The sequence below is a fragment of the Photinus pyralis genome, unplaced genomic scaffold, assembly GCF_008802855.1.
Source record: "Photinus pyralis isolate 1611_PpyrPB1 unplaced genomic scaffold, Ppyr1.3 Ppyr1.4_LG3b, whole genome shotgun sequence".
NCBI lineage: Eukaryota > Metazoa > Arthropoda > Insecta > Coleoptera > Lampyridae > Photinus > Photinus pyralis.
In genome coordinates this window covers 2,356,460-2,378,405 of record NW_022170510.1, presented here as the reverse complement: position 1 = coordinate 2,378,405, position 21,946 = coordinate 2,356,460, and the positions used below count along the sequence as shown (strand labels likewise).

At 36.9% G+C, this 21,946-nt stretch overlaps 2 protein-coding genes across 2 annotated transcripts in view; one reads left to right on the top strand and one right to left on the bottom strand.

Moving 5' to 3' along the window:
* Positions 1 to 21,946, top strand: part of LOC116166911 (glucose dehydrogenase [FAD, quinone]-like) — a 361,388-nt gene that overhangs the window by 208,270 nt on the left and 131,172 nt on the right. The gene's annotated exons all lie outside the window — the stretch shown is intronic.
* The window catches only part of LOC116166618 (choline O-acetyltransferase), a 104,143-nt gene continuing 82,812 nt past the window's right edge, over positions 616 to 21,946 (bottom strand). The window contains exons 4-5 of the mRNA XM_031481618.1: positions 15,011 to 15,208; positions 616 to 4,502 (exon numbers count right to left, since the gene is read on the bottom strand). Coding sequence (XP_031337478.1) covers positions 2,784 to 4,502; positions 15,011 to 15,208 — 1,917 coding nt within the window. The 3' untranslated portion in view covers positions 616 to 2,783. The remainder of the gene's footprint in view (positions 4,503 to 15,010; positions 15,209 to 21,946) is intronic.

Genomic DNA, 21,946 nt, shown 5'->3' with positions numbered 1-21,946 from the left:
ATTTGTTTTCATATAGGTAATAATGTAAATTAAAACTGCCTACAATGAATAGTATGCCATTGGATGAAGTAGCTTTTAGTATTTTTGTATTTTTTATGAGTAAGTACAAAATACCCTTGCCAATGGATTAATTGTAAAATTATTTTTTTAATTGCTTTTTGTGTGCTTTTTTTTAATGTTGCATAATACAAAATAAATCATTTCTTTTTATTACCATAAGGATTTGTGCATTAAGTACTTAAAATATTCGAGTGAAATTTCCTTATATTTTTAGCGTATTTTCCAACTCATGCTGAAACGCACTATTATGACCATTTTCTCCGTCGGTCCATCTGTCCGAGTTTGCAATTAGTTCTACAGTTTTCAATATATTTCGTTCGTTTTTTTTAAAATTTGGTAGCTTATACCTCTGGCATTCGAGACTAGGAAAAATCTTGATGATTAATATCAATATCAATTAATTTTGTTGAAATTTTAACTACAACTAACTACAGGCAAACATATCGCATATTGTAAACATCAGATGTGCGCGTCGGCATGTTGCGCAATTTTTTTAATATTTTAACCACAGATGCTTCTAGAAAAGCAAACATATCGCATATAGTAAAAATTACATATGCGCATGCGCAGATTGCGAAATGCCAATCCTCTTATTTATGAAGATTGGAAATTTTAACCATACCATAATAGCTATGGCCTTTTGGGGAAGTACTGATCTAATGCATGGAAAATAGCGAATACCTTTTCACTTGTTTCATGGTAAACTGAGGTAAGGGAAAGTGCAATAGAAACCGGTGTGCTCGTTTTTCTGTTTTGTGGGCCAATATTATTAAGGTGAGTCCCATCAAAAGCGGTCCGCGGGTCTTATGCGTGAGGAGATAGGTACAGGAGCCTTTCGATTGGTCGAAAATATAAGCCGTACTGTCAGGTACACAGCTAAGCATGGTTTTCCGTATTGGCCGCTAGGGGAGGCTGTATGGCAATTGTTTAAAGTGACAGCGTTGTGCGTTTTCTGACAGCTGAAGGTGAAGGCGATCAAGATTAATCGCAGAATGGTTGCTGTGTATGACGACAACAGTTTCAATTACACTCCATTTCCACTTTTTTGGACCGACGAAACTCACGTGAAAGGTCGATGTTTCATGAACATACCAGGTGGTAACAATGTACCATCGAAATTTCAATAGTAATTTTTCATTTCTGATTATTGGCTTTCCTAATTATTTTAGAGATAAAGTTTATTTAGGTTTTTTGTAGAAAAAAAATTACGAATCCAGGCATAAGTACTAAGTAATTTTTTGAACTTTGAAATCAAGAAATTGCATAACTAAAAACTGGCGCTTTTAAGAAAATCAATGGTGGGACCGCGTTGTTTTCTTTCAACTTAGATTAGGTTTCGCTATTTCGGTCTTTCAGCATACAGGGTGTTACAATTACCCACCAAAAAATAGGTACGTGATGGAGGACGAACCAAACCATTTTTTTCTAAATAAATCAATATTCCAAAATCTTCTGTTTGCGGACTACGCTCCCAAAGTCCCAAACTTTGTGTTTCTTCTTTGACTACTTAAGTACCTATAACGTATAAGTAGGTAGTTAAAATTAGCTGCTTTTTCTTTACCCAAATTTCTATCCCAAGGTGATAGACCTAAACGGGAGTGCAACAAATATCTGATATCGACTGTGTTTGGTAGTTTTTCAACATGGAAATAATGTTAAATGCGTTTCATTGGTGTGCGGTAAATTCGGCCCGGAAGACTCGCCTCGGTAAATTCGCCCCCGGAATATTCGCCCCCAAGTAAATTCGCTCCCGGAGTATTCGCCCCCCAACAAATTCGTCCCCGGAATATTCGCCCCCAACAAATTCTCCTCCGAAAAATTGGCCCCGTAGGATTCGCCCCATATAATTACCCTCGGAAGTAATAGGTTGGTTTGGTAGCATATTAAACAGAACTGCTGGCCCTGTTATCTCCGAGGATTAATAAATCTTATGGGGAGAATCCTACGGGAGTGGAATCGCCGGGGGCGAATCTTCCAGGAGCGAATTTGTCGGGAGCGAACTTGCCGGGGGCGAATTTTCCGGGGAGAATCTTACGGAGGCGAATAGTCCGGCGGCGAATTTACTTGGGGGCGAGTTTCCTTGGGGGCGAATATTCCGGGTGCGAATTTTCAGGAGCGAATTTACCGGGGCGAATTTTCGGTGGCGAATCATCCCACAATCGTTTTATTAAATAAAAAAAATCTAACTGCAATTATTAGCCGAATTACGTCCGAATTTGAGAAATTGAGTGGATTGGCCCTTTATCTATTTAGAAATAAATCCATTCTTTCCGTCTGGCAATAAGACTCTCAGTTATGAATTTCAAAAAAATTTCAAATATTACGATCCATCAGATCCAAATCTTTTTGGTAAAGCTAGATTACATTTTCGCAACCCTAGTTTCTTCATCTCAATCCAGTTTAGAGGTATATCATTATTGGGTAGGAACTATGGTAACACTTTGCAGCAACAGAAAGGTCACAACCAAAAACATATAAATAGTGACTGGAAAAACAAAATTAAAGTAGAAACGTAAATTTTGGGATTTTAGTGACACATTATGGGCGCTTTATTTGGAAAAGAACGCCACTTCCTTGTATCACCCATTTTTTTTTACTTACATGTATAGAAAAGATGGTGACCTCCTTATTTCATGGACACCAATGTTGTAAGTTTGCAACAAGATTGCACAAACAAAAATTGGCCACACTGCACCGGATACGAATTGACGAATATGTACGATTTAGTTACCATTCTGACGAATCCTTGTCAATAACTGTTGTATGCTATTCAGGCTCTCCTCTAGCGCTTGAGTAAATCTGGAAGTACTTGTAGTTTGGGAGGACCAAAACGCGGATATACCAAAAACAATTGACTTAGGTTTCGGGTTGTAAGAGGCACCGTAACCGTTGGGTTCAACGGGTCCGTACCCCACAATGCTATCTGTAGAAGTTGCAACTTGGCTTGTTGAAAGCAAAAATGAGTTTGCAAGGCGATATGTCTCATCAGTAAATAATTCGGGAAGCTGAGACATGGCGGTTGGTGCGGTGTCTTTCGCCGCTTCTCGCAAACCCAAAAGGTGTATGTCTATACCCTGCCCTAGTATGTTATCTATCATTTCTTTAGTTTGCTCCTTAACCGCCGCATTCCATAGTTCTGAAACGTCACTGTCGCTTGCTAACTGAAACGTCACCTTCTTGTTGCCCAAATCATCGCCTTCCTTTGGTTGAGTCATAGAGGTCACCCAGTTCAATGCTTCCGGTGTCGCAGAACGGATACAGTCCACGCGTCCCATGCGAAATCTCCTCGTCGAAGCGCTTTCATACGTCGCTGTCAGTTTACCATTAAGTTTATAATATGCTAATTGTAAAGCTAATTGTATGAACACATCAGGACTAATGTGACATGACTTAATAAAGTCCTTTCCGTATCCTTCGTACCTATACACTTGATAATCCAGATCTTTAATTAAGTTATCTAATTCGACAGCGGCCTCCTCAATTCTCTTGTGATCTTCTTGTTCTAGCACCCATTCCAGTCGTTCAGGTGGTGGTAAATGACTAGTAAATGCGGTAGGAACTTCTGTGTTGTTAGGCAGGGATTCGATATGTTTAAGACATTTTTCAATTAATTGCACTACGACCACGCCTTCGCTTAAAGAGTGTTCATTGCAAACACCACATACCCCGTCGCCGGAAATGATAAATTGCAACGTTTTATCGAACCATCTGTTTGATGAATTGTAAGTGCTGCCACCTCCGTGCAGAATTTGCAAAAAAAGGTTCGTTTCGTCTCTACCTCCTGCTGTGTGACCTTCACCGCCTCGATGATTCCTAACATTAAACGACGTAGGCAATGGCTCATCCAGACAGATTATCAGCAGCGATTTGTCGATTAATTCTAAATTTCTACGATTTCTATCGTCCTTCTGAAGTATTTCTCTAGCCTCCCACCATTTGTGCCTTTTCCAACCGGTTAGTAAGCCTACTGGCGGCGCACTTGCCAAACAAGGAGCATCGTCTAAGATATTCAGTAATTGAGCGCACAATTCATCCTCATTGAGCCTTCCTCGATCAGCTGCCTGTACTGGTATGCAATAAAATTGGTTACGGCATATAACTACAACGTGTTCCGGTGGATTTTCTCCCTCCTTTGGCGGAAGTGGAATATATTGGCTATCTACGTTTCTCCCAGGTAATCTCGTGGTACCAAGTAAGTTATAATACTGTGACATACATAGTGGTTGGCCGGGCTCCCTCGAAGTGGCGCGTTCAATAGGCAACGCACGACGGTCTAATATCGCTTTATGAGCTAAGGCAGCGTCAACTATTCTAGCGGCGAAACGTGCCACATCTAAAATCGTCGTAAATTTTCTAGGTGGTAGTAAATATCCAGGATTTGAGTTTACCGGTAACGCCGCACGGTTTCCGAGGTACATGTCATTTAGCCAGTATTTATACGCCTGAAACAAAATTAAAAATCAGATAATGCAGTAAATTAAACGTATCTGACCGTTACCCACGTTTAAAATGTAAAAATAAATTCGCGCATCAATCATGCAGAATAATTCTATTATTTCCCCCATTGTGTGATAAAATTCGGCAGTTTGTCGTGATTGGGAGATTGCTTAAAAGACAGAACGCGTGCGTGCGTCGTGTTCCCGATGATTGGCTACGGGTAGAAGGACAAAGCAGGAAAGCTCTGATAACTTCGCTAATTTTCCGGCAGGCAATTGTAAAGATAGAAAATCAACCGTGATTCAAGCTTTCAAGAGAGCCTACCTTAAAGGTGCAATTCGAAAGATACCTACACTCTAATGTAGATATAGTTTCATTTCAGTGTGCCGTACAAGAAGGAAAATGTGTAGTTTAAATGTAAATGTGAAAAGTAATTTCAGTTCTCATTCTCTACGGGATAAGAAGATCTTTTTATTGTTTTTATTATGGGTTTATTTATGTAAATGATGCAATATTCTTTAACTTATTACCTTGATCTTAAAACATTCGAAACTCAAAACTCGTTTATTGTAGATAATATTAAATGCAAAATGATCTACCGGTAGCTAATTAATTTGCGATCCAACAATACAACAATAGTTGCTATACATGAATATCAATTGATGAGTGAAAGAAATTATTTACTCGTGGCGCGATAGTTAGTTTTCCTTTATTGTCGTGTATAATAGAACATCTTGTTTTATAGCAGAAGACAAAAAATCATTATAAACTTCTGACAATTCTGTAGGTATTTAATTTTGACGTCCAAAATAGTAAGTTTAGGTTCTCCCGTCGTTTCCATGGAAACAATATTGTATTCTATTTGAACTTCATTTTATATCATGCTTCGCGTCCCATTTTTAATAATAATGACAGATGTCATTGGAGTTCACAATGATTTGTTTCACTTTATATCTACCTTTGTCTTGAAAGTGATCTCTTTATCTACCCTTACGGTTAAAAAGACACTTAGCCTACTAATCGAAACCTATTAAAATGGCAATTTAACTTCTATCCCAGGCTTTCAATCAAAGATCATTATTAATTTTGTTATAAACGCACAATTCTTAAGTGCGGTATAGCGGTTGGCCTTTGTCATCGTGTGCTTTTTAATAATTCATCACATACTCCGACCAGTAGGTACTATATTTCTTTCTAAATCAAAATTCTACTCCTTGTGAACAATTTCACAATTGAGTTTGTAATGAATTTCCAGTAGTAAGCAGCGAAAAACTGATGGTCGTCTGTACCCTGTATCTACAGGTTGTCAATTTTAAAACTTGCAGTCAGCCATATTTTCTAAACTAAAGAAGATATTGAAAATCGCGCAAAACCGTTTCGGTGGTATCGAGGGGAACCAGAATGACGTTATGAGTGACAGCTCCCCACCCCCTTAACTCCCAGCCCCCTTTTCTTAAAAAATCCTAAATGGCGGCCCCATCGTTGGAAAGCTACTGAAAAATGCCGGGAGAAATGTAAGCCATTACTATGTTCAAGATTTGGTCGCTAAATTCGAAGAAACGGGATCTATTATCAATAAAAAAAAAGCAACCACTCAATGTGAAGTTCTTAGCCAATTTGCCATAAATCCCTCAATGTCAACACTTAGTTTTTTTTGTTAATTATTTCATTTTTGTTAAATTGTCTTAATGAATATTCATTTTCCACGAGGAAAAAACACACATTTTAAACACCGCATTATAATGTGGTGAAGACTTGGTGTTTTTTCCTCGTGGATACTTATTAAGAAGATTCTTACCACATACGAGCTATGGATCATGTTCAATTCCTTTTTTTTTTCTTTATTTGTACCACTGGAAAGAATTGTTCAGTAGCTTTCCAAAGATGTGTCACAAGCAGGGTCACAAGTATGGGGTTGCCATTTAGGATTTTTGAAGAGGGGGGCTCACTCATAACGTCATTCTGGTTCTCCTTCTATACACCCGAAACGGTTTTGTGCGATTTTCAATATCTTCTTTAGTTTGGAAAATATGTCCGACTGCAAGTTTTAAAATTGACACCCCGTATGTATACCTAGGTGTAGTTTAACAGTACCATGTTGTACCTTTCCGGCTATTCTTTGAAACCGTCAACGTTTTGGTAGTCGAAAATAGTCTTTCACTTATAAGAAACTGAATGAAGTCTGGATATTATTGGCCGGGTTGAGATTTTCCTGCGACGCTTCTGCAGCACCTGGTATCAACGTGAACCTACTTTCCAATAAAATTTGCAAGATCTTTGGATTAATTAATACAAAGCTTTGAACGTAGGTACGTGTCAACTTTTTTCTTATGAACTCTCATTCATCATCAATGGTGCTCTGCTAGCGCAGGTCTTTGGCGTCTTCACGTCTCTCTGTTAGCATGTCTTCATTCAATTTTGCTGGGAAAAACTGACTGAATTTTACATTTTACAAAAAAGATTCGAAACCACCGGAAACTTCCCCTCAATCTCCAGGAAATCAGGACCGACATCTTCAACCCGACAGAATTGCAGGAATTTAATCAGAAAAAGGGCAACAATGAACTCAAAGATGTTGTTTTGGAACCGTCTCAAGGCAACGGAATCCCTAATCGTTCAATTACTGCCATGGAGAAAACGAATCAGAAGAAATCCAAAGCGACGAGCAGAGGTTTTAACCAGAGAAGAATATCTCGAATCACTGAAACCCTCTACTTTAACAACAAAAAACAACCAAAACGCGAAAGCTATGGTGGCAAAGCTGGATACCTCAGTAGAAAATTGTTCCGTCCATGATTCAACTTCAGATTCGAGTTCAGATAACAACTATTCCGTCTATGACTCAAATTCTTCATTCTTCGTCCATTGGTCGAAGAAGAATCAGATTTTTATGAAGCAAACGAAAGCCACTTAGTCCTCCTTGACAGAGCGTGAAACGATGGCGGAAATAGATCATTCAGTGATACAGAAATCTCCGATCATGACCAAAAATCTCCAATGGATAATGCTTCCGCCGTCGAAAGTGTCGCCGATAGAATGAACTGGAACAATCGCTTCGTCTGCAGGATGTCTTACAGTCTGGTTTAAGGATCGAAATCAAATCAAAAGTCCATTGTATAGGAACAGTCCTAAGGAAAACGTGTGAAGCGACATAAAATTTTTAAGAAAAAAGAAAACTTTTTTATATGGCTTGAGATAGAAGACATCGATAGTCTTTGTGCAGATCGAGTCGTCACAGCTTTAAAAATGCCTATCACAGATAGAAATCATATTGATTTCTAGAGAAACTTGAAAAATGGGTGTAGGTAGTAAATAAGTTATTTTCTAATAATAATTACATTATTATAAAAGGATACAGTGTCACATATTATTATTTTGTTATACCTATGTATATGAGAAATGCCATGTTTTTTATGTTGTTTATAAAGGAAGTACATTATATTTTAATTTTAGTTGTATTAGTTGGTCCATTTATAGTAGGAGAGCTGGTAGATATTTTTGGGTAGATATTTGAGGCACGCTGAAAACTTGCCCAATACTTCTCTAACAATATCAGCACACAATGGGCCACTTTCACATTTTTTATTTATGTGATAAATCAATGCGGAACATAAAGAAATACCAGTATGCAAAATTTCACAATCCTAAACACACAAACTTTTAAATTATTTAAAGAAAGTTTTTCGCGCGCTTGGAAATCATTTTAAACGCTAGATTTTGCCGGGGCATGGTTCTGACGTCACAACTGTGTAAAAGTTCAGTGGCGATATACTTCCATGTATACTTCAATGCGACGACGTAGCGTATGCGTTTGTTGTTGCTTACGTTTTCTCCTGTGTACCAAGTTTTTTCCTGCGAAATTTAAGTTGTTTAGATGTGAAAATGGTGTATCACTGGTGCATGGTGCCAATGTTAAAAGAAATTGGTGTTAAAGTTAACATAAAGCCACATTATCGAAGCAAATATGTTCAGTGCAACATCAAGACGCCTACAATATGAAGAGCTGTTCCCCAATCAAATTTGATCCACTGATCCAGTAGAAAGTCCTCCTCGAGGTCCTCCTACTGCTACTCTGACACCAGGCAAAACTAGCCGTGTGAAGAATAGTCTACCCCTAAAATTGTCATCTTCCGAATCGCAGTCACACTCATCACAGACTTCGAAATATGAGAGTCCAGCTTGTACATGAGAGGACGATTATAAATTGGAAATACCATACATAATGCAAGCATTCCAATTACATGGCGGTGGGATGCTGTACTTAAACTAGAACTACATAGAAATTCAGATCTAATCGAGGATCTAATATTACTAATTAATTCATTCAAAGAGCCGTGAAATATATCGATGTCTCTCTCACGGCACGTCTTAAGGCAGCCCTTCACGTACGCACTTCGCTTCGAGTTTTGCATGACAGCAATGCTCGCGAGCATTGCACGAGTACAATGTTTACCCTTCTCGTGCAGTCCTTGTTCGAAGTACACCAAGTGTAGTTACGTTAAAAATCGCAGATTAATGAGGGTAATAAGTAAGAAACAAGCAGCAGAAATAGGTAGTTCTTTTAGATCATAATGAAAAAAGTAAAATAAGAAGAAAAAAGATATCGAGTAGAGTAAAGGAGTGGTAGGTATAAAAAAACGAGGTGCTGCCATAATCATATTTATCTATTAATAGAAATCAATGTAAATCACTCTGAAGATTACCAAATTTACTTCCGGATGCATATGCTGACATTAAATATATACTTAATTGTTGAAATTAAATTCGTTAAAATGCCTACAATACATTTTTCTGAAAGTGGCATTGAAAGTTTTACTGTCTCATTCCATCCAATATAATGAATATATTGTCTTATTTCGAACCTTGTATTCATGCTCGTAATCAAACTACACATTGCAACTTTAAGCGCGCACAGCTTCGTGCCGCGCCAAGTTTTCCGACAGATTCGAAAACATCAACACGAGCCAACTTGCAACAAAGTGCTGCTCGTCTGGTCCCTTCACGTTCGAGCTTTGCATGAATTCATGTTGGGCAAGGGCAATGTTCGTACAGGCAAAGCTCGAAGCGAAGGGCTGCCTTAAGAGATTAAATGTGGAAAATTTTTAATCGACCTAAAAATACACTATTCGTACTAATTTTTTTTAACTTTATCATGTCTCCACCCACCCACACACACACACCCTCCCTTTATCGTTTTTTTGCGCACAAAACACAACAAACCTGGTCGGGCGGACCTCTACAAACCTGGATCTACGAACACAAGAATGTAAACAAATATGGCGACCACAGTTGTGACGTCGCAGCAATAGCAGGGCGTTTGCAGCTGACGTCATATTTAAAGGGATTCCCAGTAATTGTTTTCACTATTTGTTTAACAACAAATGATCTTTTTCAAAAATTAGTATTCGCCTCATATATGGCGTATATAGTACTTGCCACTTGTGCAAATTTTTTGCTAATAACGAAACCTTGCAAGTAGCCCATTGCAGACTTGGCGGAGATGTCAAAAGGGCCTGCCTTATTTTTTAATTCACGAACTCCGATATACAAATTTGATTAAGAATCCACCTGCAAAATTTCATCGTAATCGGTTCATTCGTTTTCGAGATATCGTGCTGACGGACAGGCGGCCAGACATCGGTAGGAGCTCGTTAATAAAGACAGATGTCCCAAAAATTTCATCAAAATTGATCTCAGTACACTTCATGTATTTATGGAGGACAGTGTATACATTCTTTCAAACTTTGAAGGCGCCTGGCAAAGTGTAAGGCCCCATTAAATGATTTATTTATTTATTTTTTCGCTCTTTAAAGGCGTAAAAAGTTCGAAATGCCTCAAGAACATTTTTTGCAAAAAAAGTTCATATCTTTAAAAATATAAGGGTTGATTTAGCCCCGCTATTCCACAGCCAGGTCTGCATTTCTGTGTTTGGGTATTATTGGAGAAGTATTGGACAAGTTTTTTTTGTGCCTCAAATACCTACCCAAAAATGTCTACCAATTCTCGAACTATTACCCTTACAAATCTTCAAAAAAAGCACATTTTGCATAGTTCCCAAAGGCACCTCTGAAGTCTGTCCCTACTAAAATATCGGCTATACCTCGAAATAATGCAATGTGACATGGGTGTCACATTATAACCAAGTAATGTCACATTTCAAAATTTTGTCGGGTGACATTTGAAACAAGTAAAAAAATTTCTTTTTGGAAACTCTGTATTAGACTTTTCTCACAAATTTAAGATTGATCGTACAACATTAAATCAAATTTCTGAATTAATTTTAATAAAAACTATTAACATAATTCATCAACATATCTACACCTAAATTCAACATAAATTTGTATAAAGAATTATCTTATATGATTGACTATAAGGTATACTCATATACTGTGTATTTAAGCAACCCTTGTTATAAGGGTAGTTCCTTTATGTTTGAATAAATGTTTTCTTCTTTTCTTCTTGGATATGCAGATGAGTGCAAGTATGCTTCCTTGACAGGCCTGACGCGAGAAATTTCTTATAAATACTATCATATCAATGTTATTTTGATTATTTTTGTAAAAAATGTAGAAATCGTGTCACAACTAGGCGGGAGAGACAAATCAATTACACTTAGACCTCCAATTCGAAATACCAACTCTGATTGGGTAAGTGTATAGCACTTATGTCGTCTATGTTTCTTTTCAATCCTCGTATATTTCAATGTATTCTTTTTCTTTAGTATTTATGCTATTATTGTTAGACATAAAGAGCTTTAATTTCAAAATCTTGTAAACATTTAACGACTGATACACAGTGGAGCAACAAAATGAGAGGCTTTCACATCACTAATTACTATACCACAGATTCAATTATCACATTATATCATTACAATGATTGCTGTGTCACCGTTTCCCCTACCAGCTACACTATCTACAGCAGATCCTTCTGCTGCTGCGTCATTCGGATCAGATATGGTTTCTATCGTAGTTCGCAGCTTTGTTTCTACACTTCCTCCTTGGCACTCTTTTATCCTGCTTTCTGGGTTTTATAAACTTTTCGTGAGTTCCATCATCATCGGGCGCTGCACATTTTCGAGATTGTATTTCTGCTTCTATTTCGCTACCGGTTTCCGTATTTACTTGTCTGATGATCTCATCGACATATTGTTTTTAGGAGATCTGGTAAAATTATTAGCTGCTTCAACTTAATTAATTTCAAAACTATAATAAAGTTGCATATCATCGACATAGATGTGATCACTGCAATGCTTTATTATACTAACGATGTGAGAAGTAGAAATAGAAAAGAGAGGAGGACCAAGTATCGAGCACTGCGGAACTCCACACGGTACTTTGAGACTATGTGAAATTTCATCATTATATTTGACAGCCTGTAACTTCCATTCCAGCCTCCATGACAGCACCCAGAGTAACATTTCATGGTTGACAGTATCAAACGTTTTTGAAACAATACAACTAATGTGTTTCTCTCGGAATCGATAGAATTGTTACTTTCAGCGCAGATTTAATTAAATTTGTGCTTTCAGTAATGCAGCCTCACAACTATAGCCATTTCTAGATCCCGATTGTAGCCCAGGTAAAAAAAATCGCTGCTAACAGCCCATCAAAGAACCATATTCCCATTAATTACATCTATGTCTCCGCTAATTATGCAGAGCGAAGTATTAGTGAAACGTTCCAGAAAACCCCTCTACTTTAACATACGTTATATTTGAAAATTATGGAAATCTAAATTATCGCCATTGTCAAATCAAGCAGTAATGTCATTAAATTGCTATAAAAGGATGCATAAATTATCAACGTGTTCTCCGTGAATATTCCAATTAGTAAATGCAGTTCATTCATGCATTACACGGTACTTCACTGCGAACGGAGGAACCCCTCGTCTTTTTACTGATCTTGTTAGCTATGAAAATTGTTTGATCACCGATTCGGAAAGTAAACGCCGCATTTTCCCCCAATTCAACTAGTTAACATTTACCTACAATAAATACGCCATAGACATCGGAAAATGTAGACTGCCACGTCGATTGAACAGCGCGATGAATAGAAAATTAAAAACAAAACCCTAGCTTAATGGTCCCGTTGTTTATACATAACCAAGAGTTTGTTGTACAACTACCAGACACAACTAACTCCTTAACGAGATATCTCTCTATTTCATGTCGAAGAATGTTAGGGTTGGATCGAATCTGCAGAGCAAACAGCACATTTCGCAGCCCCTCGAGGGATTAAAAATTATAATTGGATTGTGTAGGGTTGAAAATACAAGAGGGCCTTGAACATACCTCTGTGTGCTTCTTGTATAAATATGTACTTCCTCTAATTGGAGATTGGGAAACAAAATTAGTCAATTGGAAAATTTAAAGAGGTAAATTCTGCTTGATCTAAATAAAGTGCGGAAAAAGAAAGTACGCTACATCCGTATACTTTTGCTTTTATTCAATTTTAGTGAGAAGTGTTGGCACCATTCGCTTTTCCAACACTAATTTCATTTGCGCGAATTTATGCTCGTTGCTGTATATCTCTCAAACTAACAAAGAAACACAACTCTGGCTTAAATTGAATTTATATAGATTGGCAAAACCGTAACTATCGTTTTAATCCCACCAAACTAAATATAATATAATAATATCTTTCTCGCATTTACCCATATATTATTCGGAGGTTAAAGAGGATAGCACAATTTTTAGCTAAACATAGCACTAACTAATCATTTTAGTCATACATTCTCTGTCAAAATGCTAATTAATTAAACTAATCTAACGACCGATCAGACTTCTGGCAACTGTGAAATGGTTTACTTTCGGACAAATTATACTCAAGCTTAAATTCAAGGAATTCCTACAAAAATATTATTACTTCTATGAATTGGATTTGGTATGGCACGAGCCTCGGCTAGTTTAAAGAGTGCCTCTCTAAAATGTACACTACACTTTTTCTACGACCTGCCCTGTTTCTTTTTACTACGCCAAAACGAGCTTTATGCCCGGGCCCATATGTAGTTATGAATTCACTAAAAGGGTCCTGCAATTCCACTCTGTTTACTTGCGCTCCGTTGCTACCTATGAGGGCATCATGTATGCGCTTTTAGGACCTTCGTGTGACGTCTGTAGCTTTGGAGAATACCCACGTCTTCTTTTGGGATTAAAGAACTAGACAAAATCTTCAGATAGGTATCCACCTGCATTAGCTCGGACGTCATATCGTTCTTTCATACGGTCACTGACCCTTCCGATGTTATTACGTACTATATCGTGAATTTCATCTTCTGTCGGAGGTTGCTGACATAGTCATCATCGGCGATGCGCTCTCCAGGCTTGCATCCAAACTTCAAGTCATATGGAAGTCTTATTTATCTTCCAAATTTAATATTTGAAGGAGTCTGTCCGGTTGGTTCATGTCCCGAAGAGCGATAAGCTATAAGGAATAATTGTAGATGTTGATCCCAGTCTTGTTGATGGTCAGAGACAACTTTGGAAAGATGTCTATTAATTGTTCTGTTCATTCTTTCGATCATTCCAACGCATTGTGGGTGCAATGGAGTTGTCCTCATTTTTCGAACACCCATCGCCTTGCAGACACTAGAAATTCCTGCCTCTGCCCGAATGAATTTTATGCGGAACTCCAAATCGACAAATCCATTCCCTCGCAAAAACGTCTGTGCCGGTAGCCGCTTCTTGGTGTGGCAATGTCGGCCTCCACCCATTTGCTGAAGTAGTTCATCGCAACCATACTGTACTCTTCTCCATCACTTTCTGGGAGTGGTTCAGCTAGGTCTATTGCAACTCTTTCAAAGGAACGTTGTATTTTGCGTAGATGCCTTCGGGTGTCGCTATGTGCCATTGATTGCAGCGAAAAGAACGCACTGGCGGCATCATTCTGCTACATCATCGTTGAGATTGACCAAGTAAAATCTTCCTCGCACTTTTTCCAACTCCCAAGTGCCCACCGACCGTACCATCATGTAGCTCCCTCAGCACTTCTGTAACTTTCTTTCTAGGAATCATCTTCTACCTTCATTTTGTAGGAGAGTTCACTTGAGGAGGCCATTATTGTCCTTAATAATAGAATACATATTCAAGGTTCTTAATGTGATCCTTGAAATTTTTTCAATTACTTTGGTTTGTATTTTTGTTGCATAAAATTAGGCGTCCTTCAGAAGAGTTTTTGCCATTTAAAACTAAACATAGGAAATCCCTATGTCTACTTCTAAATGAATATCACTGGTAGATACTATGCTGCATATGCAAAGATATACCGAAGCGTAGAACCACGATAAAATAATGTTAACTTGGCAGGTCGATTTATTAAACTCGAGCCTCTAAAAGTCGTTTGGTAGAGTTTTAAAGATCAACCGGTCGAGTAGAAAATAATTTCAGTGTTCGCTTCCGTAGAATTGGAATAAATATTTCTTCTTCGACAAGTGGGCGGGCAAAGTGTAGAAATATCAACAAAAAATTCTTACAGACGCACACAAATAATAAAAACTGCCAACGAAATGTACTAACCCAATTATCAAGCTTTTCACTTTTGTCGATGAGATGCAGTTGTAATCTTGGTCCAATTCCCGCAGGACTGCCAAAGTTTTCTATGAGCTTTTTTAGTCGTTCCTGTTTTGATTCATCTAGTATTGGTTGCAGCGTCTTTTCGTATTTTGTGAGGGTTTGTTCCAGGGAAGGTATTGGTAGTTTGGGGAGAACCACATTCTAAAATGAAAAAATAGATATTAGTACTTTCGTATAAAAACACAGAAAATTATTTATTTGCGTTTTAGTACGTTATTATTATCAATAAATGGATAGCTTCCTAAGTTTTCTGTATGTCAGTTAATTTTCTAGCAGTGTAACATACTAACGGTCACGTCAATCATAGCAGGTACCCGCCCACTGCAAAAGTGGTCGTAACTATGCTATTATATTTTCATCTCTATCTAGTCCATGGGAAGAAAAATAGTTTTGCAGTAGGTGGATATTTGCGACTGTTTTTATACTAGACGACGCGACGTATAGTTGTAAAACGAATTGAATGATATAGCGTGACTCATATGGAGAATATTTAGGAATAACTTCTCTTGCGGCCTAAAGCGTCTTTATTAAACGTGGCGTTGTTAAATAAATAAACAAACAAAATGACATTCTTTTCTGCGTAGTATTTAAAAAGAAAAAACAATAAAACAGTAAATTAAATTTCAAATAGAATGTAATCATACTCATACGGAAACTAATTTTTATGTTGTTTATCATTCTTACTAAACCTCTTTGAGAAGGATACTGCAGAACAATGTAAAGAAGTTGATTTCATAACGGTACTAATAAAATAAAACATTCATGCACCATCATTGCAATGTTTACTATTTTGACCAGTTCTGTTCATTTTCGCAGTATCAATGGCGTGTATCTATCATCGGGAACCTTGCGAGGCCTAGAGGCTCCATATCTCACAGGTGCCCGAGGGTTCACAAAACTTGTATTCCTATTTTGTTTTTATTCTATATTTTTATATTTTTTTTGTTGTGACTTATGTACACGCCTGGCGCCCAAAATTACTTTTTCAAACCACGGTGGTTGTTTCACCAGAAGACCCGTTTCCCCTGGCTAGCCGTGGCCAATTTACTTTTCCTTTAAAAGGTTTGCTGCGGGGGTGGGAGGGAGGGAGGGAGGAGGGAGCATACTCCTTACTGAATTATTGCATATCGTTGAATCAGTGCCCGCTCATGCCACACAAAGTTTGTAGACTACTGTAAATTTTCAGACATTCTGTAGCTTTCGACAAGGGTTTAAATAAATATAGAGATTTTATATTTATTTAAACAATGATGAACAATCAATATCATTTAGAAAATAATAAATTAACAACAGATTTTTTTTTAAATCGACTACATTGTCGTAATGTAAATCGCGGTCCAGTTTTTATTGTTGATGGCAGAATCTAAGAAGGTATTTTCATTCACCTCCAATCATCGGAAGGATTCAAAAGCATCAATATCACAATATTGAAGATAACTGTCTATACAGGCAAAATGTTAGCATATAATCACAATGGGTGCATGTATGTAAAATTACATTTATTAATAATTGTCAATTTTTAATGAGTGCGCACTATCTCATTAATTACGAGGTTAAAAAGTAAAGTGAACAATGAAAAAAAAATTGCAAAGTTATCCGTCAGTAACGAATAGATTAGCGCTTATAAGAGGAGCACTGTTTTTTTTGGATCATTTCTAAAATTTGTAGTTGACAGTGCAAATTTTCTACACTTTTCGGTATTTGTGTGCTGTTTTCGAGATAATTTAGTAACTTGCTTCGTTCCGGTAATTATCTTTCGCAAAATATCAGCAAATATTTGTTTCTCATTACGAAAGAGAACGCAGAGTAGGAACTTCATATCGATCTTCACAAGTTAGTAAGGCGTATGAAAATTTAAATCTTCAATCGAGTTTGGAAATAAAATTTTAGTAATGCATATTGGAGTATCAGAGGCAACGTGCGTGTAAAAGTATTTTATCTGCCGTGATGGCTCCGTCAGTATTGATCCGACGTTACATATTCCAATCCAATTTGTACATCTCGCACCTTGTGCGAAATAATCTCATGTGGATGCTATAACGATCGCAGTCTGGCTGATCTACGTAATTTAGTTTTAGAATCATCCATATATTCATAGACGGGGATCAAAATAGGGGATTCACTCATGTGAAATCGGGGCGAGACGAGGCTAGACCCCAATTATCATGCCGTGAATCATTTCAGTAACACCAATTCTAATTAGTATGTTTACTTACGAACTTATGGATGCATTTATAATGTAATGAATACGCCCCCGATGCAATTAGTAATTTCATTAAAAGGAAACATTTCCAGCACTCGTTAGTAATTTGAATATCTTTTCACTGTTGAGGACAACCTAGTTTTGTAACGGATACGAGAGATAACATAATACATGGTCGTGTAGGTTAGGACAGTCAAAGAAATAATGAACTGCATCCCATTTATTTTGGCACCTAGACCTACGTTACTTTATTGTGTGCAGACTAGTTTTAGAAGATGTAAATTACGTTATGCAAATAACTTTCAGAATAGTAAATTATTCCAGTTAGTTATCCACAACTAGCACGGAAAGCTCTTTGTTAGAGATTTTGTAGCATTTCATTTGCAGGCATTTCGATTGTACGTTCATATTCTTTAAACTAGGTTGTGTATGTCTCATTGCATAAAAGCGATTGTATCGCGACTTATGTGACGTCTATTCGATTCCAAAAATTTTGGTTACCGGATAAGTGTGACCGATACCGATGGCACAATAGTTATTTGTTTCATTAGTACAAAAAATGTCAGTTTTCGGGACGAGGAAGATAGTTGCTGGACGACGCGTCAGCGGAGTCCAGCAACCTTCCGAGTCCCGAAAACGTATTTTTTGTACGAATAAAACATAAAATTTTTTCTCCAACCCCCTTTACTTCAAATTATATTCGAATTTAGATTCAGTCACAGTTTCACTACTAGTATAAGAACATCTGCTTTCTTGTTCTCACGTGTGATGCCACTCTAGTTTTTAGGTTAACTTATAACCTATTCGTTCTTACTTCTTACTTCTCACCTCTCGTGACTTTGTAGGGAGCAAATCTTGAGGTAGCATGTTCTGCCGTTTCTATAATCTCTGGCGGAGTGCAATCCATGTCGCTATCAGTTTCAGTCATTTCTAATGCATACACAATTAATATTGTTATATTTGTATTGAAATAAAAAACTTACCATACAGTTTTTTAATTAAAATTAATTGCAATTAACTTTTTCAAATTTTGAATTCAAAATGACAGATAATAGTGCAATGTGTCTTAAGTAGATGGTGTTACGCGCGACGGCGGGTTGTATACGTATTAAAATTACGTTCACCGAATATGTAAATTACGTTACACATGATTTAAATAAAAATAGCGAGCGTAAATCATTTTCAATACATGTACATACGTATAGGTAACATCATTATTTGCATTGAATATGCAAAAAATATTTGATTTGTATGTATAGAAATATCTTACAACCTGCAATGTAAAACGATGTCAATGTGACATATCTCCGTGATTGTAATTTTTAATTGGCCAACTTTCAAGGTCAATTTCTTTTTGGTACTAGGACCAAAAGTATCTACTTTTTGTACAGTTGCCATGGTGAAAACGATTAATCCGCAAAACGTCAATTTTACGTACCGAACACTGTCACAAAATAGCGTCTTATTCAGGTGGTTGGAGAAAAAAGTATTTTACTCAGTATTAGTACATTTAGTAGCGCCCCTCCAACTTGAGGTTCAAAGATTCATTATCTTTTGGTTATTCAATCAAAACATTGGAAACTTTATAAGTAGGTAGCTCATAAATTAGATGCATAGGTAATTTGAGGTTGGATGGTTTCAATTCCAACGAAATGGACAAAATGAATGAGAGGGAATTAGCACATGTAACTTTTTCAAATTGTTTTTATAAAGTTTAGGAGTGCGCATTGCTGTAGGTAGAGAGTCTGCAGGGTGGTCAAGATGTAGGCTTGGTAATTTCAGAATTTAAATAGATTTAGATTTGTAGGGCAGTTCGGAGTTTTGAATTACAGTTGTGCGATCGTTTTTTCTACGTCATTTGATCTCTACAGTGTGTTGAACTTTTAATAGCTTTAGTAAGTCTGGCTCCAGAATGTCGAATATAGGAAGGGATAATTTATATCTCAATTGGCTTTAAGCGCTCACATTTTGTATTGTGCGAACGTAACGCTGCAAATTTAACCGTACGTGAGAGTTTAAATTATTACATTCGCTCACATGTAAGTTGTGGAGCAGGAACCAAGCAAACAAATCATTCATTAAAGATCATCAATTGATTAAAGATGGCCGGTTTCATTAATAAGAAGCCATTTTGTAGGCGTTAATTAGTTATAAAGAAATTAAGCGGTTCGGCGTTGGATTACAGAAAAGATTTTGGCTTGGTGAAAATCCTTTTGTGCTAAAAAAGAAAAGTTTAGAACCATTTACAGTCCGTTCACAACAAACTGCCGTGATAGAAAAAATGTTGCTTGCCTGCAATTTATACATAGAAGTTAACGTCCGAAAAGATTCTCCCATAGAGCAACCATTCCCTGGAGAAGTCATAGAAGTAAAGGTATTCGTCGCGGGCGATCCAATCTATAAATTACATTGTTTACTTCCGAAGAATCAACAAGAAATTACCTGTCTGAGCCTATTTTGTACGAACATACCAACTACTGCAGGACATTGTTATAAGAGCTTTTGTTTATTTAAAGTTAGAGCGTGCTTATCTTTAAGAAAAATCGTCTTACATTATATTTGGTATTATCAACGACAATTTGGATTTGTATTTTTTTTAAGATATCAATTGCTGGACAAATTGAATCCGTTTGTATTAGATGTATTTTACCATTTATAAACCCATTAGAATTGGATTTGATAGAAAAGATTAGTTTTTCATCTAAAGTTGGTTGGTTTAAATTTGAAGAAAGAAAACCTCCAAATTAGTGGTTCCATTGTGATTATCTCTAAGGTGAATTGTGTATTAAAAAATTGTGACATGTATTGTTATTAGGTTTGAATTGTGGGTAGTTAAAAAAATCGTGGCCATGGATATTAACCTATTTAAGTAGAAATTCAATCTTATAAAAGGGATTGTAAATTGGATCAATTTCATTGATTTTTTGTGCTTTATCTTGAGTTTAATTTTGCTAGCAAGCCACTTAGAAAAGCAATAATTAAAATCAATCATTCCAAAAAAATGTAAATAAAGAAGCTAGCCGTGGAGCACTCTATTTATTTGCAAAAAAAATTCAAATGCAGTTTAGTAAATTCGATATTTTTATTTCAAAGAAGGAATGGTCAGACTCTTATATTTGCAAGAAAACCTATAGCACATGAAATACAGCAAGAGCTGAAGTAAGAAAGCAAGTAGTTGAAGTATATTTAAAAAAATGTATAATAGCGAAACGGTGGGTGAGTTCAAAAGACCTCAGAAGAACCTTTTTCAGTACTAAAGAGGACCAGGTAGAGATCTCCTCCGTAACTGCAATAAATAACTACGTTTCGTTTAAATTATTAAAAGTATAACGATTTATTTTGTTCTTACCAAGCATTATTGTTATTTAGGGTTTATTACTTGTCGAAAAAAAAACGGTTTGATAGATGGCTCCATGATAGAACCATGCAATTTTGTCGCGCCGATTTCCAGCGCTTGATTTGTGGGCGTCGATTCTCATCTTCCTGTTTCTTTCGTAATCCGTATCGAGGTACACGTCAATTAAACAAGCAACTGAAAGCGCGAGGTAGAACGCATGGAATATTAATTGCCATCTTCCGAATATATTGATCTCTGGCGATTGGAACTTGGGAATTCCGATGTAATTAGTGGAGGATATACATTTGTGTTTGCATATTTTGTAGGAAATTTTCATCTCTACAATTTAGTTTCAGAGTTATTAAGAAAAATTTCAAAAAAAGGTAGATTTTACTCCACTTAGGGGGTGGTTTTGGGGTGACGAGCTCAACGCCTCGACGCTGGGGCGTGAGTACCTTAAAACAAAGGACCTTGCCGAATTTCAACTTGCCTCTAATTTATTGAACGTCATCCTGTATGGTCCCTGTGCTACCTAATGGCCTGTTTGGAATCCTCGGCCTATAAAAAGTTGAAAATTGAAATGGTTTCTCCAGCTTGGTGCGCCCCTCGCCCAATATGTAAATTATTAATTCCTTCAGGCAAGGAAACTCTTTGAACATAATTAAATTATTGTACCATCAAAAAGGACTGGGACAGAGACTACTTTACCTGCAACAATTTGCTTAGAAAATAAAATACTCCTACGCTTATTAAACTCCCTCTTCTATTGTTCATACCGAGAGGGCCCTTTCTTTTATAGGTCTCAAATAATAAAATTAAGAAGAGAAAACGAATGCACAGTCGGAAGCACAGTTTGAAAATAGACCCAATAATATCGTGGGAGAAGGAACTACCTATTTTATTTTTAATTGCGTGGCATAATTTTAAAGAACGATTTCTCTTATAAAACTGAATCGATTTTTAATTCAGTTAGGTGGAAAACCCCTTTGGTAACTTTGTTTGTAACCATTCCATTTGAAGAGAAAGCGCGCACGAGCTGGATTTTGAACTTGATTGTATTTTTTACCTTGATTAGTTTAGTACATTTATAGAATGATTCGTTATCGCTAGATAATTATGTAGTTACGAAAAAAGCATGTTACTCATCGACAGTCTAGTGGGCGCACGTGGCACGAAGAGCACACTTCGAGTTGCGTGATTATATGGCGTCACGCAATACCATTTACAATTATCGATTTTTCTACACACTTAATCGCAAGTAGTCAATTCTTATTCCTACCTGCTGCTCATTTTATACACGTGCGTTCGGGGCTTGAAGTAAAATCAATTTTAAAGTTGA